This window comes from Pseudophryne corroboree, chromosome 7 (genome assembly GCF_028390025.1).
Source record: "Pseudophryne corroboree isolate aPseCor3 chromosome 7, aPseCor3.hap2, whole genome shotgun sequence".
Lineage (NCBI taxonomy): Eukaryota > Metazoa > Chordata > Amphibia > Anura > Myobatrachidae > Pseudophryne > Pseudophryne corroboree.
Genome location: NC_086450.1, coordinates 265,738,693 through 265,764,065, shown reverse-complemented (window position 1 = coordinate 265,764,065; position 25,373 = coordinate 265,738,693). Strand labels below are relative to the sequence as shown.

The window sequence follows — 25,373 nt, the reverse complement described above, 5'->3', positions numbered from 1 at the left end:
GAAGATCCGTATCAAGTTTTGTTGACCAGCACGACAGCACTAAAGGTTGCTGAGAGAGAGACTTGGGTTCACTCGTCCCACTGCAAGAAGGTCGCTGACCCGGAGAAAACTCGTGACAAAGAGCAAGGTGAAGAGAACCTTGTATCACTAGAGAATTTGTTCCATGAAAGCTGAGAGGCAGGACTGTTGAGACGGCACCTGAGCACGGAGAACAACAAAATCAAAGACGGTTGTCGTACCATTTTTCTTTTTTCACCTCACCCCCACTGCATTTTCTTTTATTTTGTTTCCTTTCTTATTTTTCTCTTTGCTCCTTAACGAAATGGATCTAACTCAAGAGACTGCGTTTCGGGTTTTTCTGGTAACTCTGTTTTTAATCAGGACAATATGTTTTTGTGAGGGTCCCAGAGACGTCGAGCAAGGATCTAGAATGGGTTCTGATGGCGAGTACGGATTTGTAGGATCTCAGGAGCAGCACATCACTCTAGTAAAGGCTGGTATCAGCAAGCGCTCTAGTAGTCATGGAGCTCGGAGGCACTGTGAAGGGTTATTGTCTGACGAATATTGTATATGTAGAAATTGCGAGAACATAGTCGAAGATGGGTGCATCCAAAGATGTCAGTCCAACATTAATGCAGACATGGGCCGACATCCGTTGAGTGATTACCACTCATTAGTGGGTAAGGTATTAAACCAAACCGAATGCTGAGTGTGCTCACAGGTACCTCAAGGACAGAGTAAGTCAGGATTAGTACCATACCATTTAACGATAGATGAGGTACTCGAATTACGGGGTGGGAGACCGGTGGACAAGAAATTCAATATATCTAGGCCCCCTAGGTTGAAGCTCCACCAGTACAACGTAGATAGGTCCCTGTTGTGTTTTAATATTTCCAATTTCCGAAAACCAGGAAATTGGGAAGTGACGTGGAATAACCAGACAATGACCTTTTCGCACAGAGCTGATAGGATACCTATCGACTCTGAACTTGTACGTAAGATAGCCAACAGTGGAAAGTATTTTCGGTACTGGTATACACGTGGGAGCAAAACCATGTGGGTTGGAAAGGTATCGCAGGGGTATTGTGCCCATATCATCCAGCCCGATACTTGTACTGAGTAAATGAGAGAACTAGGGATTGGTTTCTTCACATGGAAGATTTGCAATATGGTGATGTTACATTTTGTCCCCTATGTTCTCCCAGATGATGCCTATTTCATATGTGGGAGGAAAGCGTACAAGTGGCTTACTCCGAGCTCTGAGGGATTGTGTTATATTGGAAGAGTACTACCAGAGGTCATGACCATAACCCACGACAAAATGAAAGACGTTCACCGCAACGCTCAGACTCCTTATACTCATACCCACTATGAACACATCATCAAGAGACACCACATAGATAGGGCCTAGCACGCAGCCTCTGATTTGATCCACAAATCCACCAGGATTCAGTTCCTTCTCGCATTAGATATCACACGTACTGCCAGAGGAACTATAAATTATAGGTACATCCATGCGCTGGCGAACTTGATAGATAATATCACTGAGATGTATGATGACACCTTCAGGTATACAGGAAGGGAGTTACAAGCCTACAAGAAGGAGCTGGTCCAGCACAGGATGGTCTGAAATTACAGGCTGTGACAGGTGGGTATTGTGTTAACCTGGCAACTCAATATGGTGTGAAGTGCTGTACGTATATTACGAATCGCACTGACGACCCCACGGAGATCATCGATCAAAAGATGGACGAGATCTTGCAGTTGAAGTAGGAGTTCAGGAGGAAGCACAACCTTACCTTGACGGCTGTGGGTAATGAACTGACCGACTGGGTCTCATGGTTGAACCAACGCAAATGGTTCTCAGGGTTAGGAGAGTCGGCACAGAATGTTATTATGAGTGTGGGAAAGTATCTCCTTTGTATCCTGGGTGTCATCATAATTGTTGGCTTGATATTCAGGTGTGCTCGAATTCTAACGCGGCGCAAGCACAGCACAAATTTGATGAGTCTAAGGAGCGAGGGCGTTGTCACAGCAGCAGATTTGGTTTATGACCCATCTATAGAAACAGTTTTATGATAAGGATTGCATATTAATTTCATGGCCTGTTTCTTTCACCATTGTTCTCTGTCTCCCCCTTTACCCAGAAACATCCAACCGGAAAAGACGTCAACCCTACCCAAATGTTTATGTGAATGTATTTTTATATATGTGTCTTATCTTCATCTCTGCAACCCTCAGTAAATGCACACATAGTCGACAGGTGTTATACACATATAGTAGCATTCACATATGTTCCCCCTCCATGTATCATCAACCAAATGTGCTCCCCATTTGTTGGTATTAGAAACCGAAGAGGCGAGGGTCAAAAGCCCTTGCCCGAAAGGAGCTTGGTAGTGTTTGTTTGCCCATTTACAGAACCTTAATACGGGATGAGAAGGATTTAATGTATACTTCGCAACACCTCGAAGCTTACTTACGATGATACATGCCGCTCAGACATTGATTCATACATGCATGCTTTTACTATCCCACTAGGCTATACATTTTCCACCTACAACTCTCCCCCGATCATCCAAGCTTAGTTTATATTGTATTGGTAATATTTTTAGTTTATTAGTTAAGAGTGGCAGTTATTGATGACTGCCAAAGGTTGGACTGTCGAAGTCAGAAAATATTACAGTACACACATCACGTACAAACTCCACACAAATGGCCTCCGTGCGCATACCTGTTCTGCCGTGCGTGCGCATATTCACAAGTTGCGTATGACCGCTCACGCGTATTAGCGCGTGGTATGAGTAATTACGGTAGCATTTGTATTTGCATGGAAAAGCCACAAAGACATATCTCATATTTAATCCACATAGTGCACAATGTAAACATAGCCCACACGCACCACACCAGCAAACTATACTTGTTTAAAAGGTACAACAACAAAGGGATTCACCTTTACAGGATATGAGGGGACAGCATTAGGTAATGAGGTGGTGTTTGGTATCCAACTGTAGGGTATTTTAAGGGCAACATTCCAGGAACAGTTTGCAGAAGATAGCACGCCCCTGCGCATAATTATGCGCTGGAACAGGATATTAATATTATGCTGTGTTTACTGTACTCTGATATTTGGCGGGAACCCAGTGGAGACCAACTGCAAGCACACCTGGACCAGGCATCACCCACCTATTCAAACCAACCTATGACCCCTCCTGTACTGTAAATGACCAGCCCTTTGTCCTATAGATGAAGAGGTTACAGTTTCTATTGTATTGTGTTTTGACCAACTGTATAAAAGCCAAGCTGCCTAGCCGGTCATTCATCTCTCTCTGAAGGTCATCTTGCTAGAATGACTGAGCACCGGACCGTGTGGCACTGGCGAAACCAAACGTATGTACCATTGATTGTAGTCTCTTTCTCTTATTGCATTTGTATAATTGTCGTAACCCCCTTTTAGTAAATAACTGTTGGTGGGTCGGATCCCAACATTTTTAAATACAATTGGTGTCGTGTTCCTTTCCTGCTGAGGGTTATAAAGTGTATTCCGCCTCACGTGTAGCTACTCCATGCTTACAGCGTGACGGCGTGCTTACGCAATGTGTACGCATCTGATAGGGGTTACACATATGCTTAGCGGTCGCAGTAGCCTGCACAAATAAGTTAAAGGTATTGCTTTTTTTCTGTCCTGTAAGTTAATCAGCTTTATCATGGATAAAAACAATATTGTAAGCTGTGAGGTGAACCAAAAGCAAAACACACATGGGCGATTTTGACAAAACCAATACAAAACCAACCATGGAAAAAACAAAAACAAAACCCGAAAAATGGCCAGGCGCACATCTCTAATTTTCATATATTTTGCATCTTATCTATGACTTAATGGTTAGAGATGCAGGGAGAAAGTGTACATGCCCTCAGTTACCATGGTTACCCATTTATGTTGGGCTCTGTCGGACCAGTGCAACATTGGGTTACATTGCCGGAAGTGACGTCAGTTTGCGGTACAGGCTGGAACCAGATACAGATATGTGTTACACCGCGATCTGGCTGCGTTCCAAAATGGGAGTTTCCCAGAAGGTGGACGCCACCCCTGACATGCCTGAGAGCATGACTGTTAACAGGTGAGTGTCTTTACACAGGTATGATGGGACATAACCTTAATGGCAGGCGCCTGACCCTTTATAGTGTATTAAGCTGGGTACACATGGTGTGATTTTTCACACTATATCGCACACTATCTGGCTAGAGTGCGATATACTGCACTAAATCGCACCGTGTGTACACACTATGGCCCTCATTCCGAGTTGTTCGCTCGCAAGGCGAATGTAGCAGAGTTACACACGCTAAGCCGCCGCCTACTGGGAGTGAATCTTAGCTTCTTAAAATTGCGACCGACGTACGCGCAATATTGCGATTACAAACGAGTTAGCAGTTTCTGAGTAGCTTCAGACTTACTCTGCCTGTGCGATCAGTTCAGTGCTTTTCGTTCCTGGCTGACGTCATAAACACACCCAGCGTTCGCCCAGGCACTCCCACCATTTCTCCGGCCACTCCTGCGTTTTTTCCGGAAACGGTAGCGTTTCCAGCCACACGCCCCTAAAACGCCGTGCATCCGCCCAGTAAAACCCATTTCCTGTCAATCACAATGCGAACGTCGGAGCGATGAAAATGCCGTGAGTAAACTTACTTTCATCATAGTAAAGTTACTTGGCGCAGTCGCAGTGCGAACATTGCGCATGCGCACTAAGAGAATTCTCACTGCGATGCGATGAAAATCTCCGAACGAACAACTCGGAATGAGGGCCTATATTGTATGCGATATGGGGGGTCATTCTGACCCATTCGCAGGCAGCGGTTCATCGCCGTGAACGGGTTGGAACTGCGCATGTGCGGCGGCTGCATTGCTCGGCGTGCAGCGACCAGAATAAATGAGAAATTAATCGCTAGCGTGATCGCAAGAAGATTGACAGTGGGCAGGTATTCCGGGGTGTCTACTCACCATTTTCCGGGGCGTGGAGATCGGAACGCAGGCGTGTCCAGGCGTTTGAAGGGCGGATGTCTGACGTCAAATCCGGGACCTTCATCGCTGGATCAATCGCACAGGGTAAGTAACTGCAGGGCTAAGCTACTTCTGCACAAAACTTTTTTAGCATAGCAGGGCTGCACAAGCGAACACAGCCCTGCTATGCTAAAATACACTCCCCTATAGGCGGCGTCTAGTTGATCGCACAAGCAGCAAAATGTTGCTACGTGCGTTCAATTCGGAATGTCCCCCATAGTGCGGTGTGCACTCCATGCAGCTCAATTTTGGGCTAGATAGTACACTATCTAGTGAACATAGTATCGTGTGTATGTAATGTATGATATTGTATCCGATTTGCATCATCATAGTCACTCAGTCCACCATAAAGTCCTGCCCCCCATTAATCCCTTCCCATTATGCAAATAAAGTGAGAAGCCATATCGTATGCTAACTCTATTGTGCTAAATCTTATGCTACAGTTTACCGCGTGCATTCACTATTTCGTTTGTTCAGAAACTCAGGAAATTTCAAGGGAAATAGTGTAGGATATCTTAACATAGCCAAAATCTTACCCTGGGTAACCAGCCTTAGGGGTATATTCAATTGAAGTCGAAAGCTGCCGTCTGTCAAAAAGACAGCAGTTTTCGACTTTTTTAGGTCGGAAGGGGTTCGGATCTATTCAGTCTAACCCAAAATTATTCGACAAGTCGAGGAATTTGACTTGTCAAAAAGCATGTGGATCGGCGGAATAGCTGTCGATCCGCGTGCTTGTTTTCAACCATCTCAATTCGACTTTAAAAAAAGTTGAATTGAGATGCGGGAGCAGAGACAGGGGAGAGCCGCGGGCAGAGAGAGCAGCGCCGGAGGATGTGTCACAGCCGCCGCTCACAGCAGCGTCCACCTGGCTCCAGCAAGATCTCGCTTGTTGGAGCCGGGTGGACGCTGCCGTGAGCGGCGGCTGTGATGCGGGAGCAGAGACAGGGGAGAGGAGGAGACGGGAGGGGGCGGGGGGAGGGGAAACGGGGGAGAGCTGCGGGCAGATGAGGGAGAGCAGCGAGCTGCATAGCCAGAGGATGTCACAGCCGCCGCTCACAGCAGAGCCCACCCTGCTCCAGCAAGCGAGACCTCGCTTGCTGGAGCCGGGTGGATGCTGCCGTGAGCAATGGCTGTAACACATCCTCCGGCTACGCTGCTGTAGTGCTGCTCTCCCCCGTCTGCCCACGGCTCTCCCCTGTCTCAGCTCTCGCATCTCAATTCAACTTTTTTTTTAAGTCGAATTGACATTGCATTGAATAGCCCAGGTCGGATCCATTCCGACAAATGAATGTCGGAATGGATCCGACTTCAATTTAATATACCCCCTTAGTGTCTATGTGCCCTTAAGGCTTGAGGAAGGTGAGAGGCCACCGAAACAGCTGTCTTGCAGGAGGGGCACAATGCTCCCAGAGAGATATTCATTGAGACATGATAAGTACCTAAGCCATTTTCATGCTATTCCTGATTGGAAACTGTTTTTTGCTATGAAACTTATTTTGCTATTTTTGTTATAACAAGCACTTTATTGATTCTTTCTGGGATCCTGACTGCTATACAACTGGTCTTGAAAAAGGTCCATGCTGGGACTGAAACGTTGACCGTTTAAATGCTGCTGATGTGCTTTTTTTGATAAATTTGTAATTTGTTTCTACAAACAAGACTGGTGAGTGCGACTGATAATGGTCAAAGTTACTACAAACAGAAATGTCACATACATAAATATATCAATGTAAATACATAATTACATACCCCATCCGAGTAAGTAGTACCATATCAAATGCTGTTTTTCTGCAAATACAGCAACAACTATGAGTGTATGTAAATAAATTCCTTCACACAACATCCAAAAATAATTGCATCCGATCAGGTAATAGTGGATAAACTGAAACAGTTTGCAGCTCATCTGTGAACAAAACAAATAAAAGTTAATGTTAGCATAAGTGTAATGGTATAAAATTCTGCATCATAAATGTATCATTTGTATAGCATATTTTTGACAAAATTAAAAGGTTGTTTACAATGTTATGCAGTTCCTTAAAGAGTATGCAGGCCCTTTCCTTTTTTCCCAACTAAGGATCTTATAACCTAGAATGTTTTTTTTTAAATTACAGTGATTATTTTTGTTTGAGACTCACATTTTTTCTTCATAGAGTACCCACTCCAAATATACTAATTTTTATATTTTCTACCAAATCACTAGTAGTGCAAGTAAGTGTGAGCCATTATTACAATACATTATCTGCAAGAATGCGGTCTCATTGGAACATTACAATTATTTATATTTTATGTTTTCTTTATTACTGGACACGTTTATTGCCAATATTATAACAATGACATTTAAAATTAAAACTTTTTTTCTCTGAAACAGAGCTTGGTACCTCCTTGGTACTACTACTTAAGTGAGAGACTCAAATGAGCCACTTTGAGAAAAAAAAATAATGATAAACTCATTATCCTGTATATGCAAAATATAAACAGTGTTAATAATTTTGTGCAACAGCAATAAAATAAAATGTATAAATATTCTAAAATATATAATACATAGTAACATAGTTGGTGAGGTTGAAAAAAGACCGGTAGTTGTAATTGTATAAACTATTATTGTCTAATACATTTCATAAAAAATGAACAAGTATAAAATGGTTACTTATCATTCTCTTTATACACCTCTCTAATAGTCTATTTGACTTCTCCACTGCATCCTTTATCATGCACAATGTTAGCTGTTGAATTTTTACTATAATTTGTTTTCCTTGTTCCACTTGTGACAATGAGAGCATAATTGTAAGTTAATCAACTGAAACTGAAAATATAAATCTTTAATCCCCCATGAGAGGCGTGCTTCTGAAACCTTAGTGCATATACTTCAGGGGTTAATCTAGCTCTGCTTACGGGTGGTCTTCTGTTTGCCGGCGGTCGGGCTCCCGGCGCTCAGTATACCGGCGCCGGGAGCCCGACAGCCGGCATACCGACACTTATTTTCCCTTGTGGGGGTCCACGACCCCCATAGAGGGAGAATAAAATAGTGTGGCGCGCGTAGCGCGCCACCGTGCCCGTAGCGTGGCGAGCGCAGCGAGCCCGCAAGGGGCTCATTTGCGCTCGCCAAGCTGTCGGTAAGCCGGCGGTCGGGCTCCCGGCGCCGGGATGCTGGTCGCCGGGAGCCCGACCGCCGGCCAGCCGTAGTGAACCCCTGCTTACATCTCCAATGACTGTTTGCTCTCTCCTATTATATATAGTGCCTGTGTCTTGTTTCCCATTAGTGGATGAGCAGTTTATTGCACGGTCTTTAAAGCATACAGTCAGAGTCAGACAGTGGTGAATTTCCCATTAGGCACGTGCCTAGAGGAACCACTTGTTGGGGGGTGGCACTTGGATGCTTGTTTTAGTACAGTCTGTCTGAAATTTACCAGTAACTGCTAAATATTTCCACTTTACCATACGCTACAGTATCTTGAAGAATATAAACAGATAGGACATGCAGAAATGGCCCCAATAAATTGCCCTACTTAGTAAATATGTACACATATTTAAAAATAAAACAAAGTTGTCAAGATCCGGGTATCTGGACGCCATTACTTGCCTTTCAGATGTCTCCTGAGGCTGGCTCAGCGTTTCAAGGCCGGATCTCATCTGTGTCCACATTCTGCATATCCCTCCTGTCACGCTGAGACGCTGTCACAGCGGCGCCATGTTTGAATCCTGCATGGCGTCTCCTGTCCTCTGCGGCCGGCGCCGCCATTACTGTTATGTTTCCACATGGTTTCCAAGCTAGCTTTCCCTCCAAGTTCTAACATGGGCGCAGCCATGTTGGATCCAATCACATGTCTCAGTTCCACCAATCCACTGCCTCTGGAAATCTGTATAATTGCCCAGCCAATGCCTGCATTTCTGCAGGTATAAGTATCCTGTGCCTGGGCCAGGAAGTCGTCAGTGCTTTGTTTGTCATACCTTGTTCCAGTCTCTCTCTCTCCTGTGGTTGTTTTTCCAGGTTCCAGCTCCTGTCTTCAGCATCCACTAAGAGACCCGCACCTGCCTACCATCCTGCGGTGCAGCCTGACTCTGCAGTCCTCCGTGGCTGATCCAGCTTCCAGCTATTAACCCATCTGCTTCCAGCAGCCTGCTTCCAGCAGATTCCAGTATCCTTAAAGTGCCGGTGTTGTTCCAGCGGATTCCTCCCCGGTTTAAGTTCCTCTCAGCCCCTACAACTGAGGCTTTCTCCTGTCAGCCTAAACCCTCAGTTGTGACAAAAGTGTCATGTTCATTTCTTTAATTAATATATTAAGTAGACAATCATTAAATTAGGACTTATAACCAATGAAAATAATAAAATTTGTCAGAGTGGGGTGGCCATTAGTGTTGTGCCTAGGGGCACTCTGACCCCTTAATCCGCCCCTGGAGTCAGATTATATTTTTCGTAAAGAGATAAGTACATCATGTTTGCTAAAGTCTCTACACAAATTTATAAACTACGCTCCAAGGTAACTGATAATAATTTAATATCTCCCTAATAGAGTTATATTTTATAGTGTTTCATGTTTGTACATGTATACATTTATTTATGATTGACTAGCTGAATACCTATGCTATGCTACGGAAATTCAAGTATTTCCGTCTGTATAACTGTAATTTTGAAGGACTTCCTGGTAAACTACATTCTTAGTCGTTCCTTCAGGCTGGAAAATGGCCAGGCTGTCAGAGGAGTTGACTCTGGAACAGGCAACATACAGGCCACAGGAAACAGGCCATGGGACAAGCAGTCACTCCTCAGATCCACACCAGCCACTTTCAAACTCTGCCCCTGAGCTTTGTTAATGGTCATGGCATAGCAGACCTTTACCAGGAATTGCAGCCGTTTGAACTGGAAATGGTAGTCTGATGGGATCAGAGGAATTCTCAGAATGAAGATAGTTTTGGGTGGATGCTAAAGTAGACCTTCATAATCCTCCAATTTAAAATTAAACAAAAATGTACAGATTGTCTGTAAAAGAATTGTTAAAAAATGATTGTTTTTAAACCTAGATTAACATGCTGCTAAAAATATATACACCTACTCAGGCACTTAATTTGGTAACATTTGTATGCAAAAACTAAATCTAAATCTTAACTTGATTAAGAAATAATGAAGAATTTATACAAACACATTTGACCCTGTTTCACCCGTTTTGGGGTGGTGGACATTTGAAAAATCCCTTCTTAGCGGGTGCCTACATCACAAAACAAAGCTACTGTCCAAATTTCAAGTTCCTAGTTCTCACGGTTCCAGAGATTTTGTGATGAGTTAGTGAGTCAGTTAGTGGTATTTGGCTGTTTTCACCCCTATTAATCCCTTTGGGGACGGACTTTTGAAAAATCCCTTCTTAGCAGGTGCCTATGTCACAAAACAAAGCTACTGTCCAAATTTCAAGTTCCTAGTTCTCACGGTTCCGGAGTGTCACAACTGAGGGTTGAGGCTGACTGGGGGAAGCCTCAGTTGTAGGGGCTGGTGTGTAAGTGAACTCTGGAGGTGAGATTAGGTTCCTAGACATGCAGTAGGATTAAATACATTGAACCCGAAGGCGTGACCACAACAACGGAGTAAAATTATAACAGACAGTTTACTGAACACACATTATAACTCTTGGCAAAGAGAAATCATCAACAGTGAGTGCAGAATAAAAATGCAGTACAGTTCCTGGGAATGCAAGTGGTATTTGAGACTGTGGCTATGTAGAACAAGATGGTAAAGTCCTTGCCAATATACGGATTTGGAAAGTCCGCGGCCACAGTTCACAGCTGTAATGAGGAACGACAAGTACTGCACAGTAGGTGGTAAACAGGGAGTTGAAATAGTCACTGAAACACTGAGGTTGAAATGATGTAGACAGGAATGCCAGAGACTACCGGACGGAACCGGTGTGAGGAAAGATGCACTGAACTCACCAGTAGAGCAACAGTTCGATGGTGAGCATTGGTAGATACTGTGGTCCGATGTTGTGTGGTATGGAATGCAGTACGATATATGAATATCGTTGGAGATGAGATGAAGCACCGCTGAAGACAGATGGTAACACACAACACTGCTGGAGGCTGGCGGCGACGGAACGCTGGAAGCCAGCGACAAATGTACCTTGAAGCTAGAGAGCGAAGCAGTAGTGCAGGGCGATATAGGAATACCGCTGGAGATGATATGAAGCAACACTGTAGGTAGATGGTAAGATCAATCACTGCTGGAAGCTGAAAGCGATGTGGGTGACACGCTGGAAGCCAGTGACACTTTACCACAGAAGCTAGAGTACGATGCTGTAGATAACTGGAAACAATAATGATGCCAGGACACCGCTGGAACCTGGAGGCAGGATAGAACCTGTGCTGGAAGCCGGTATCAGGATAGCAGTAGAAGGCAGGAAGCAGGGCTGGAACACTGCAGGAGCCAGGCTGCACCGGAGGATGGTGATTGGTGCCGGTCTCTCTGGAGAAGCTGAATCACAGGAGCTGGAATACCTGGAAAGTCAAGCTAGAATTCACCAAACAGGAGAGACGTATGCAGGATTGACAACCAAAGCACTGACGATTATCCAGCCCTGGAGCAGTCCAGACTGCAGGAGATAGGCTGAGAACAACATGTGATGCAAAACAAACATGGCTGCGCCCATGTTTGAAACTGGAGGGAAACTCTGTTTGTATTCCACATGTGAGAATCATTAGTAATGGCAGCGGAGGCCGCAGAGGGCAGGAGACGCCATACTTTAAACAGATGGATGTTTACTGCAATGTTGCCATGTCAGCGCTGCAGCGATCACAGAGAAGCACCTTGAGATTCAGATATGCAGCACGCTGCCCGCAGACAGCGCTGGTGGAATCCGGGCCTGGAACGCCTGGCCAGTCTCAGAAGGCACTTAGCAGGTAAATAATGGGGGCTAATACCCCGGATCGTGTGACAGAGATTTTGTGATTAGTCAGTGAGTCAGTCAGTGGTATTTGGCTTTTATATATGTAGATAGATTAAGGATACATTTAGCCTTTTATAGACATCACAATAAAAACATTGGGGAGGAAAAAATTATTTAAGTGCCCATGCTGTAAACTTTGTCATCAGTAAAGCTGATCAGTCACAGACATCCTCTGCAGACCGCCCCCAGGTATAGAAAGGGGATAATAGAGTCTTTAAAATACCAGGTAACCTTAACTCTAATGTCATGTGGCAATAGGAACAGTGTGCTACAGAGGAACCAGGGGTATTTAGCTGATAAACCAAGGAATTCATGTATTTGGAGGATAGAAAATGTGTGTCTTAACTGCAGTGCATTTCTCCCTTGCAGCCTGGTGCAACTGAAAGCTTGTAATTTACCAATAGAGCACCTGTGAGCATGACCGAAACTAGGGGGGTGGCTAAGGGGGCATGTGACCTGGGTGCCACCATTCTCATTCACCCTGATTGCGCCGACCCTCAGCTGCAGCAGTTTATGCGGTAGACACAGATCACAGGTGCAGGCAGCGTGTCAGTGTCTGCCTTTCATGTGCTCCGCCTCCCCTTATCTGACTTCTACAGTGGGACTTCCGGGTATATACTGGAGCTGTGGAGGGACGTGCAATGAAGCCGCTGAGAAGGAAGTGTTCCCGCCTTCCACAGACTTTCCCCTCTCCTGCTGCTGTCCGAAGCCTCCTGATGCCTCGGGATTGTGTCCGGATTCCCCTGTGTCTCTATCTCCCACTGTGTGCTGTCTGATCGGTGACGGACTTGGATCCAGAGCTCCGGTTTCCATGAGGCAGCCCGCGGTCCTCTCTGCCTCCTCCTGTCGTACTGTGATTTGCTGGTGAATCTCCAGCCCCAGTTGCTTCCCCTATTCCTCTCTGTGTTGGTCTCTCCTGGACTACTGTATAGTGTGATCACTGAGGCACCACTTTGAGGCAGCCACCTCTGTGATCTGGTGGCTGCTCTGAAACCCCTGTGCCTCCCCATCTGTTACACAATATTTTTGGACCTAAGTTGCTGAACTCCACTAGGTCTTAATGACTGTCCTCACAGCTGCAGTTAAGGTAAGGGGGAGGGCGGGGGGGGGGGGGGGGAATGAAGTGTAGCCTATAGGGTATGTAGTGTAGTGTAGCATATAAGGGAATGTAGTATAGCATATAGTGTATGTAGTGTAGTGCAGTGTATAAGGACATGTTTTGTGGCGTAGTATACAGTGTGTAGGGGATGTAGAGTAGTGATGCAGTGCAGCATGTAGTGTAGTGATGCAGTGCAGCGTATGGGGCATGTAGTGTAATGCTGTAGTGCAAAGTAAGGGGGGACAAAGGGGGCATGTAGTAGAGCACGCTGCTTGGGCGCCATGTGACAAAGTGGGGGGGGGGAGGGGTGGGGCACCAAATTCCTGCCTTACCCCGGGTGACGAAAATCCTAGTTTCGGCTCTGCTGTGAGGAACTCCCTTAAGAAGGCATGGTGGGTGTGTTGCTTGCCTGTGAGTCTGGGAGGAGGTGGCTAAGGTATAAAAAGGCTGTCTGGCCCATTTATTTGAGTAACCGATGCCAGAAAAGATGGTCGGTGACTAGGGGGTAGATCTCTGTTAGATAGTGATATTGCCGTGAACATTTACTATAGGTTGTTTACTGGTCTGTGGTCATCCTGCTGAAAAACACATAGTGGACAAGTCCTGAAGCAGTGTGTGCTTCTACTGCACAACTTCATAGTCATAGTCAGTTTTTGGGAAAACATTCAAATTTAACCTTACCTGACAATCTCACTCAGACATAGGGGGTAATTCTGAGTTGATCGCAGCAGGAACTTTGTTAGCAGTTGGGCAAAACCATGTGCACTGCAGGGGAGGCATATATAACATGTGCAGAGAGAGTTAGATTTGGGTGCGGTGTGTTCAATCTGCAATCTAAATTGCAGTGTAAAAATCAAGCAGCCAGTATTTACCCTGCACAGAAACAAAATACCCCACCCAAATCTAACTCTCTCTGCACATGTTATACCTGCCTCTCCTGCAGTGCACATGGTTTTGCCCAACTGCTAACAAGGGCCCTCATTCCGAGTTGTTCGCTTGCTGCCGTTTTTTGCAGAATTGCGATCAGGCTAAAAACCGTCAGTTCTGCGCATGCGTATGGGCCGCAGGGCGCGCGCGCTAAGTAATTTCACACAAAACTTTGCAATTTTACACAGGTCCGAGCAACGCTTTTCAGTCGCTCTGCTGATTGGTGAGTGATTGACTGGAAGTGGGTGTTTCTGGGTGGTAACTGAGCGTTTTCCGGAGGTGTGCTAAAAAACGCAGGCATGCCAGGCAAAAACGCAGGAGTGGCTGGGGAAACGGGGGAGTGGCTGGCCGAACGCAGGGCGTGTTTGTGACATCAAACCAGGAACTAAACAGACTGAAGTGATCGCAAGATAGGAGTAGGTCTGGAGCTACTCAGAAACGGCATGAAATTTTGTAGTAGCAAATCGTTTGCACTTCAGCTAAGCTAAGATACACTCCCAGAGGGCGGCGGCTTAGCGTGTGCACTGCTGCTAAAAGCAGCTAACGAGCGATCAACTCGGAATGAGGGCCAAAGTTCCTGCTGCCATCAACTCTGAATGACCCCCATAGTTTGTATAAGCTTGCATGTACCGTCTGCATCCCCTCCTTTTATTTGTATATGTGTTTTTGCTGTTGGTATGTCATTTTTATTATTTGTCTTGATATTCTGTAAGCACTGTACCTTTTTTCATATATTTAATTTAACTTGAATACAGTAACTTGAATAAGTCATACTTGCCTACCTGACCCTCTCCATGAGGGAGAAAATGCTCTGTTCCTGGACTTTCCTGGTAATGTATAATTGCCATCACCTGTGGTGAAACACCTTTCTTATCAATTAACTAGCTCACCACAGGTGATGGCAATCATACATTACCAGGAAAGTCCACGAACAGAGCATTTTCTCCCTCATGGAGAGGGTCAGGTAGGCAAGTATGGAATAAGTTAACATCCGTATTTCTCTAAAGAAGACCATAGTTTGGTTGTGTTAATCCTTTAAATGCAGGTGTATTAAGTGTTGACCATTTTATCTCTCAGAATGCAGTGTGTACGCAATTTCAGGTTTCTATTGGACACAGTAGATGGTACCAGATAGAGGTATGTATGGAAGTGACTGCCTGTGTCAGGAAGGAACCCATAGCCAGATTAAGGGGTGGGGGTTTGCAGGCGATACTGTACCCTGGTCCCTCCTCTCGCTATTGTGCAGCAGCAGAACCAGGCAGCCAGAATGCAAGCAGGGCTGTATGTAATACAGGCAGAGACACAGAAGTATCAGGTTTCATGAGCTACCAATGGAGCTTCCCAGCCAGAGGAGAAATGGGGGAAGGGAAAGCTGTAAGTAACCCAGGGATCTCAGCTTCTCCTCCACCCTGCCTGGGTGTCTGGGTCCTATGTATACTGTTCTCTAATGAGAACATTCAGGTCTACAGAGAGTCCTCCATGGGTCTTGTCCCAGTGTGTAATTAATACAAAGGCTGCTGATATTTTTGCATGTGACAAGTTAAATCATACATTTTATTTTTCTATTTTAAGTTAAGGTGTCTTTTTTCACTACAAGAACACTTTATCAAATAGTTGTCCCTCAGTTAGGTGAAGCTACAAACAGTACCCAGGCATTATTAAACTATTAGTTTCAATCTTATATACACCAATGGTTTAAATGTAATATACACAATCCATATCTACCAACATGACCAATTCCAGGAGGGACAAAATGCTCTCTACCTGGATTTCCCACTTAATTTATGATTGCCGTCATCTGTGTTGAAATACCTTTCTTATCAATAAATTATAATTGTTTAGGAGGGAAGTCCAGGTAAAATGAGTTTTATGGTAAGAACTTATCGTTGTTAAAACTCTTTCTGCAAGGGACACTGGGCTCCACAAGGATGGACAATGGGGTGTAGAGTAGGATCTTGATCCGAGGCACCAACAGGCTCAAAGCTTTGACTGTTCCCAGAATGCACAGCGCCGCCTCCTCTATAACCCCGCCTCCCTGCGCAGGAGCTCAGTTTTTAGTTAACCAGTCCAATGTAGTAGCAGGAAAAGAGACGACAATGGTTAGTAGCCACATACACCACACTCTCACAACAGGAGAAGTGTCAGCGGCTAATGCCATACCAACCCGAAGAAGCTAAGTGCGTCAGGGTGGGCGCCTTGTGGAGCCCAGTGTACCTCGCAGAAAGAGTTTTAACAACGGTAAGTTCTTACCATAAAACTCGTTTTCTGCTGCGGGGTACACTGGGCTCCACAAGGATGGACAATGGGGATGTCCTAAAGCAGTTCCTTATGAGAGGGGACGCACTGTAGCGGGCACAAGAACCCGGCGTCCAAAGGAAGCATCCTGGGAAGCGGCAGTATCGAAGGCATAGAACCTTATGAACGTGTTCCCGGAGGACCACGTAGCCGCCTTGCACAATTGGTCAAGGGTCGCACCAAGTTGGGCCGCCCAAGAAGGTCCAAAAGACCGAGTAGAATGGGCCTTAATGTGAGCAGGAGCTGACAGACCAGCCTTCACATAAGCATGTGCAATCACCATTCTAATCCACCTGGCCAGGGTCTGCTTGTGAGGAGGCCAGCCACGTTTGTGAAATCCAAACAAAACAAAGAGAGAATCAGATTTTCGAATAGAAGCAGTTCTCTTCACATAGATACGGAGAGCCCGTACCACATCCAAAGACCGCTCTTTGAGAGACAAATCAGGAGAGACAAAGGCCAGAACCACAATCTCCTGATTAAGGTGGAACGAAGACACCACCTTCGGTAAATAACCGTGACGAGTCCGAAGTACCGCCCGGTCACGGTGAAAAATCAGATATGGGGAACTACAGGAAAGGGCACCCAAATCCGACACTCTTCTAGCAGAGGCAATAGCCAGCAAGAACACCACCTTAAGGGAAAGCCACTTAAGATCGGCTGAACCAAGGGGTTCAAACGGAGGCTCCTGCAACGCCTCCAAAACCACCAACAAGTCCCAAGGAGCCACAGGCGGGACATAGGGAGGTTGGATACGCAACACACCCTGAGTGAAAGTATGAACATCAGGTAAAGTCGCAATTTTTCTCTGAAACCACACCGACAAGGCAGAAATATGAACCTTGAGGGAGGCCAGACGCAGGCTTAAATCCAGGCCCTGTTGCAGAAAAGCCAAAAGTTTGGCTGTACTAAACTTGGAAGCGCCATAATTGTTAGATGCGCACCAAACAAAGTAGGAATGCCAGACCCTATGGTAAATCCGGGCAGAAGCCGGTTTCCGGGCCCGCAACATAGTTTTAATGACCTTTTCAGAACAACCCTTAGCCCTCAAGACGGAAGCTTAAAGAGCCACGCCGTCAAAGACAGCCGGGCTAGGTCCTGGTAGACACAGGGGCCCTGAACGAGGAGGCCTGGGCGTTGTGGAAGTAGAATTAGACACTCTGACGATAGGCCCTGCAGGTCTGAGAACCAGTGCCGTCTGGGCCACGCTGGAGCTATGAGAAGCAGAATTCCTTTTTCATGCTCGAACTTCCGAATTACCCTGAGCAGGAGTGACACCGGAGGGAACACGTATGACAGCTGAAACCTCCACGGCATTGCCAACGCCTCCACGAATGCTGCTTGAGGATCCCTTGTCCTTGCTCCGAAGACTGGAACCTTGTGATTGTGTCGAGATGCCATCAGATCTACGTCTGGAAGACCCCACTTTTCCACTAAGAGTTGAAACACTTCTGGATGGAGGCCCCACTCGCCGGCATGCACGTCCTGACGACTGAGAAAGTCCGCTTCCCAATTCAGGACTCCCGGAATGAAGATTGCCGATATGGCCGGTAGATGGCGTTCCGCCCAATGTAGAATCCGTGAGACTTCCTTCATTGCCAAACAGCTTCGAGTGCCGACTTGATGATTTATGTAAACCACTGTGGTGGCGTTGTCCGACTGTACTTGAACAGGACGGTTCTGAATTAAATGCTGGGCCAGGTTCAATGCATTGAAGACCGCCCGCAATTCCAGAATGTTGATCGAGAGGAGAGATTCCTCCTTGGTCCACCGACCCTGAAGGGTGTGTTGCTCCAGCACTGCACCCCAACCTCTTAGACTGGCATCTTTCATCAACAGGACCCAGTTGGATATCCAGAAGGGACGGCCCCTGCACAATTGTTGGTCCTGGAGCCACCAGAGCAGCGACAGATGGACCTTCGGAGTCAATGAGATCATTTGAGACCTAATCCGGTGAGGCAGCCCATCCCACTTGGCTAGAATCAGCCTCTGGAGGGGGCGAGAATGGAATTGAGCATAATCCACCATGTCGAATGCTGACACTATGAGGCCCAGCACCTGCATAGCCGAATGTATCGACACTTGCGGATGAGAAAGGAAGCAACAAATCCTGTCCTGAAGCTTCAGGACCTTCTCCTGACAAAAGAACAACCTCTGGTTGTGAGTGTTCAATAGCGCTCCCAGATGCACGATGCTCTGAGCAGGGATCAGGGAGGATTTCTTCCAGTTGATGAGCAACCTGTGGGCTTGTAGAAACCGGACCGTCATATCCAGATGACGTAAGAGAAGTTCTGGGGAATTTGCCAGGATTAACAAGTCGTCCAGATACGGCAGTATCCTGACCCCTTGACGGCGGAGCACCACCGTCATCACTGCCATAACTTTGGTGGAGACTCGCGGAGCCGTTGTTAACCCAAAAGGTAACGCCCAAAACTGGTAATGGAGGTTGCCAATAGCAAACCTCAGGTATTGCTGATGTGACACTGCTATAGGAATATGCAGGTAAGCATCCTGTATATCCAGGGAGACCATGTGGTCCCCAGGTTTCAAGGCCAGAACTATAGAGCGAAGGGTTGCCATACGGAACTTGGAAACCTTGCCAAACCTGTTCAATGCCTTTAGGTTGAGAATGGCCCGGGAGGACCCATTCTGTTTCGGGACTAGAAACAGCGGAGAATAGTACCCCCGGCCCCTCTGCGCAAGAGGCACCTGTACTACGACTCCTGTATCCAGGAGGGTCTGTACCACCGAATGCAGAGTGTTTGCCTTTGTCTGGTCAGACGGGACGTCTGTCTGGCAAAATCGATGAGGGGGTCGGTTTTTGAAGGCTATGGCGTAATTTCGAGTGACGACTTCCCGTACCCAGGCATCTGAAGCGGTTTTCAACCATTATTGGGTATACCCTAGAAGCCGGCCCCACACCCTGGGATCTCCCAGGGGGAGGCCCGCCCCGTCATGCAGCAGGCTTATCGGCCTTGGAAGTTGGCTGACGGGCCGCCCAGGATCTTTTTGGCTTTGGCTTACCAGGTTTGGAAGTGCGGGCCTGCTCGTTGTACGCCTGACCTTTTCCTTTACCTGAAGGACGAAAGGAGCAAAAGGAAGTACCTTTAGCCTTCGACACAGAAGGAGTGGTACTTGGCAGACAGGCAGTTTTGGCAGTAGCCAAGTCAGCCACTATCTTATTTAAGTCCTCCCCAAACAGAATATATGCCTTGAAAGGGAGTACCTCTAGGGTTTTTCTAGTCCAGATCCACAGACCAGGATCTCAGCCACAATATCCGGCGAGCCAGGACTGATGTAGTAGAGGCCTTGGATGCTAGGAAACCGGCATCAGAAGCCGCCTCTTTAATATAGCGAGAAGCTGTGACAATATATGACAAGCATTGTCTAGCATGGTCAGAAGAGATTTCTGCTTCTAACTCCAAGGCCCATGCATCAATAGCCTCTGCAGCCCATGTTGGTGCAAGAGTGGGCCTTTGTGCAGCACCCGTGAGGGTGTAAATCGCTTTAAGACAACCCTCCACATGTTTATCCGTAGGCTCTTTTAGAGACCTGACCGTAGTGACAGGCAGAGCTGAGGAAACCACCATCCTAGCCACATGTGAGTCTACTGGAGGAGGCGTTTCCCAATTCTTAGACCGCTCTGGTGCGAGGGGATAGCGAGCCAGCATCTTCTTTTGAGGCACAAACTTCGTACCCGGGTTTTCCCAGGGTTCCTGACGAATATCCACTAGGTGATCAGAGTGAGGTAAAATTTGTTTAACCACCTTCTGATGCTTGAACCTATCTGGTTTCTTTGGAGGGACGGATGGCTTGGGATCATCCGTAACCTGTAGAATTAACTTAATGGCCTCCAAAAGATCAGGAACATCCACATGTGAACTACCATCCTTATCAGCAGTATCTGAGTCAGAACCTGTGGGGTCAGTGTAAGTGCCGTCTTCCTCAGACGAGGTGTCAGTGACAGCAGTGGATTGTGAGGAGACAAGCGCTCGCTTAGAGGACCCCTTGGACTTAGGCGAGCGATGGTCAGACTTTTTTGTAGTCAGGGACTGGTTCAACTTCTTCAATTGAGCAGATAAATCGTCCGCCCACGGCGGGTTAGCTGCAGGGACCACATACGGTTGCACCGGCATTGGGGGTCCCACAGGGGGTGTTAGTTTATTAACTGGCATATGCAGAAGCGTGGAAAAAGCGGCCCACGGTGGGTCATTATGTACCTCCGTTGCTACAGTCCCACTGGGGGGGGGCAAGGAAACCCCAGAACCAGAGCCAACAGCTGCTATATTCTCCATATAGGGATCTGTGGCTTCAGCAACACCGGCAGTGTGTTCCGCCCCAGAACCGTTACCCTCAGAAGCAGACATGATATAACTTGCAGTATCAGGTAACACATACAATTGGCAGCAGCACAATACCTTTTACCCAAACCCCTGCGCAGGTCAGCACCAGCAGAGATAAAGGAGAGATATGGTGACTAAATCACAGAGAAAAATACGTACTAAAGTATATCTTTGTGAAAATCCTATATCAATATAAAACCTGACGCACCAAGCCCCCTCTGGTTATAGAATATAGGGATAGCAAGTTGAGTCAAAGACACGAAATGGGCACCACTCAGCTATCTAATGCACACACAAATAGTCAGTTTGTACAATGCAGAGGTTATTACTAACAATAATACTGCACTGGACTAGCTTATATATATAGCTATGTAGACAATAGATATAACACTTCACAGTAAGAACTGGATGTATATCACAGGGTAATTGTACTAGAAAACCCTGACTAAATGCACTCTTTCTTAACTAGCACTGTCTAAAAAGGCAGGTAGAATATTTAAGTGTCATGTAAAGTCACAGCACTGAAAACCAGGTGGCTTTACACAGGAGGATTTGCCCAAGCAGTCCCAGGAACAGTGAAGCTGAGAGATAATGGCGCCCAGACACTGACAGGCAGTGAGGGAGAGACAGATCTGCAGCTCCAGGGCGGGAACATTTTTGCGGGAAATGGCACCCTGGGGCTGGGGAGGGGCTTCAGGTCTAAGCCTTATCCCCCCGCTGGCAAAACCACCGGGTACTGTGGGCTACTGTAAATAGTTTAGAGAGAAAACCTGACCTGCACCCGTGCCCTGGTGATCTAGTGGGATCGCCTGTATTGCCACAGTGTCCACCGCCAGTGCGCACGGCCCGCCTCCCACTGACCGCGCCGGATCGCAATAAAGACAGAGCCCCCGTCGTGTGTGCCTGACGTGAAGAAAACCGGAGCCTCCTGCTGTAGGTACCCGGCAACAAGGGCTCGGGAGTGTACAGCGCCGCTGGGGAAAGCTGGAGCTGCAGCAGTGAATGTCTTCTGACATTTACCACCGCTGCTGCCCTTGAAGTCTTCACTTTTTTCTTCAAAAAAAGCTCTTCTTAGGGCTGCCTGGAGCAGCCCCTCTGTTAAGTGCCTGCTTACTGCAGCACCAACTACAAAACTGAGCTCCTGTGCAGGGAGGCGGGGTTATAGAGGAGGCGGCGCTGTGCATTCTGGGAACAGTCAAAGCTTTGAGCCTGTTGGTGCCTCGGATCAAGATCCTACTCTACACCCCATTGTCCATCCTTGTGGAGCCCAGTGTAACCCGCAGCAGAAAGAGGATTTTGTCCCTCCTTGTGCATACCTCCCATGTTGGGAGCTATGAACAATGTAATATACACCCCCCTTCCACTAGGTCCGCATGTCTTAAGTGCCCCAGGCCACCCCCATGGCTTAATCCGGCCCTGAAGGGACCCAATCTTCAGCATATAGTGCAAATGAATGCAAGATTGAGTTCTGAAATAATCTTTGTCCCCTTACAGTAATTTCCAAATCACAGTTTGTAACAGAATGGGAGAAAGAGGTTTGTCTATTATGACACAAAAAATGTATATAAATATAACTTTTAATAAATCTCAATAAAATATATCCAGCGAAGTATAATTAAAAGACAGCAAACATAGAAACACTTGAGTAGAAATTGTGTTAATAAAGAATAGAAATGTGAATTAAAACCAAAGATTCTCTGTGTATTACTTAGGCTCACAGAAATATAGCAATTAGTATACAATGCATATTTCTGCAGCGGGGTACACTGGATTCCACAGGGAATAACAATGGGGTGTAGAGTAGGATCTTGATCCGAGGCACCAACAGGCTAAAAGCTTTGACTGTTCCCAAGATGCTCAGCGCCGCCTCCTCTATAACCCTGCCTCCCAGCCCAAGGCAGTAGCAGGAAAAGAGACAACGGTTAGTAGCCACATACACCACACTCTCACGACAGGAGAAGTGTCAGCGGCTAATGCCATACCAACCCGAAGAAGCTAAGTGCGTCAGGGTGGGCGCCTTGTGGAGCCCAGTTTGTAAGTTGGTGCCTGCAGGCCAGGCAGGGCTGCTCCAGCAGCCCTAAGAAGAGCTATTTTACAGAAGATAGCAAACTTCAAGGGCTGCAGCAGAGGCACTCTAGTGCTAGATATCATTCTGATATCTCCTGCTGCAGCTCATTCACCTCCCCCAGTGGCGCTGTATACTCCCGCGTCCCTGGTTGCCGGGTACTTACAGCGGAGGCTCCGCTCCTTCACCCAGGGCACACACACTAACCGAAGTTCTCCGGGATCGCGTGGCCGCACTCAGGGAGGAGGTAAGAGGGTCCCTCAGACGGGGCCCGCTGGAAATTGTGATCCGCCGCGGCCATTGGTAGGCGGGCCGCGCGCTGGCGTGAACACTGTGGCAGTAGAGGGACCCCACTAGACCACCAGGGCAAGGGCACAGGTCGGATGAGGCTATAATCCATTTTATTAAGACCCGCAGCACCAGGTGGTGAAGTCCAGCAAGGGGATAAGTAAGGCTCTGACCTGTAGCCCCTCCCCCAGCCCCTGGGCGCCATTTAGAGTAAATGTTCCTGCCCTGGAGCTGCATCTCTCCGTCTCCCTCACTCCCTGTCAGCGTTTGGGCGCCATTACACACAGCTGCGCTGATTCTGGGACTGCTGGGTGATGCCTCCTCTGTAGAGCCGCCTGCATCATCAGCGCTGTGCATCTACAGGACACTTAAGTATTCTACATGTTGTTTAGAAAGTGTTAGTTAAGAACAAGAGCATACTTCAGGGTTATTTAGTACAAGTACCCTGTGATATTCATCCAGTTTTTACTGTGCATTTATATATCTGTTTATATACATAGCTTTACTCAGTAATAGTATTGCTAGTCCAGTGCAGTTTTATTGTTTGTCATAATGCCTGCATTGTACATGTGACTGTGTGTGTGAGCAAATAGCTGCTGGGTTATCGCTACTCCATGTATCTCACTTCTACAGCTATCCCTATATTCTGTCTCCTGAGGAGGCTCTGTGCGTCAGGGTTATTAGATAATATAGGTGTTTCACAGGATATACGTATTTTGTATTTTTCTCTGTGTTTTTCAGTTACATTTTACCTCAGAAATCCTCTGTTTGTGCTGCCACACTGCACGGGGGTTTGTGTTAGGTATTACCGTATATACTCGAGTATAAGTCGACCCGAATATAAGCCGAGGCACCTAATTTTACCCCAAAAACCTGGGAAAACGTATTGACTCGAGTATAAGCCTAGGGTGGGAAATGCAGCTGTGCCTGATATGCCCCACAGTGCCAGATATGCCCCACAGTGCCAGATGTGCCATATATGCCCCACCGTGCCAGATATGCCCCACAGTGCTAGATGTGCCAGATATGCCCCACAGTGCCAGATATGCCCCACAGTGCCAGATATGACCCACAGTGCCAGATGTGCCAGATATGCCCCACAGTGCCAGATGTGCCTGATATGCCCCACAGTGCCAGATATGCCCCACAGTGCTAGATACTTACCCTCCGTCGCTCCCGCGCTGTCTTATGAAGGAGGGACACGGAGAGCGCAGCGCGCGGCTCTCCTGTTTCCCTCCTGCGTCTCCAGCGGCAGCGGCGTGTGTTAAAGGAAGTGCCGGTTCGTGCAGTTCCTTTAACACACACACCGCCGGAGATGCAGGAGGGACACAGGAGAGCCGCACGCTGCGCTCTCCGTGTCCCTCCTAACGCTGACTCGATTACAAGCCGAGGTGGCTTTTTCACCACAAAAAAACGTGCTGAAAAAGTCGGCTTATAATCGAGTATATACGGTATATCTGCTGATTATTGTACTGTGTCGCCAGTGGTTTACGCTTTCATATCATGTCAGCTACAGGGGGGCGATGGGTCTGGGGCTGATTCTACCGTGCGCGGTAATGATGTCCCAGATGCATTTGAGGATAACATGGCTGCGGAGGGATCAGGTTTTGGGGGATCTGTACCCCCCGGTCAGTTTGTAACAACAGGGGCACATCAGGGCCTGCCTTGGGCTGCCTTTTCTAATGTACTCACTACGCTGGTAACTAGACTTGCGCCCACTACAGGCCCTCCTGTGCCTTATCAGCCTTATATGGTCCCTGCGGTTAATCCACCATGGACTGATGCTCTCTCCACTCAGTTACAGCAATTGATTAACTCTGGATAAAAGTATTCCTGACCCTCGCCCGCCTAAGACTAAACCTAAGAAGTCCTCTAAGCAGGCTGTTACTTCCTCTCATCCACGCATGTTCCGGATACCGCTTTCCTTGAAGACTGCGTGTACACAGACCCTACAGACTCTGATCATGACGTTTCTGATGGGGAATCTGTTTCACAGGTGAATGTTCCTGATCTATTAGAGGCTATCAGGCTTATTCTTCAGATTGATGATGATCCTAAGCCTGCTACTACATCTAAGAAACCGGACAGGTTCAAATGTCAGAAGGTTACTAAATTGGTTTTAACTCATTCTGACCACTTGGCTGACATATGTCAGGAATCCTGGGGGAACCCAGGAAAGAAATTCACCCCGCACAAGAAGATTCTAGCCCGCTATCCCCTTGTGGCAGAATTGAGTAAAATTGGGAAATACCACAACCGGTGGATTCGCAAATCGCTCGGCTGGTGGTGTCATCTACTCTGCCTATCACTACCGTCACTTCTCTCAAAGAGCTGACGGATAAGCATGTGGAGAGCTGCTTAAAATCTATAT

General features: G+C 47.0%; 1 protein-coding gene across 1 annotated transcript in view; it reads right to left on the bottom strand.

Annotated features, from left to right (window-relative positions):
- The window catches only part of CALCRL (calcitonin receptor like receptor), a 743,490-nt gene that overhangs the window by 104,788 nt on the left and 613,329 nt on the right, over positions 1-25,373 (bottom strand). Inside the window, exon 8 of the mRNA XM_063934127.1 lies at positions 6,806-6,959. Coding sequence (XP_063790197.1) covers positions 6,806-6,959 — 154 coding nt within the window. The remainder of the gene's footprint in view (positions 1-6,805; positions 6,960-25,373) is intronic.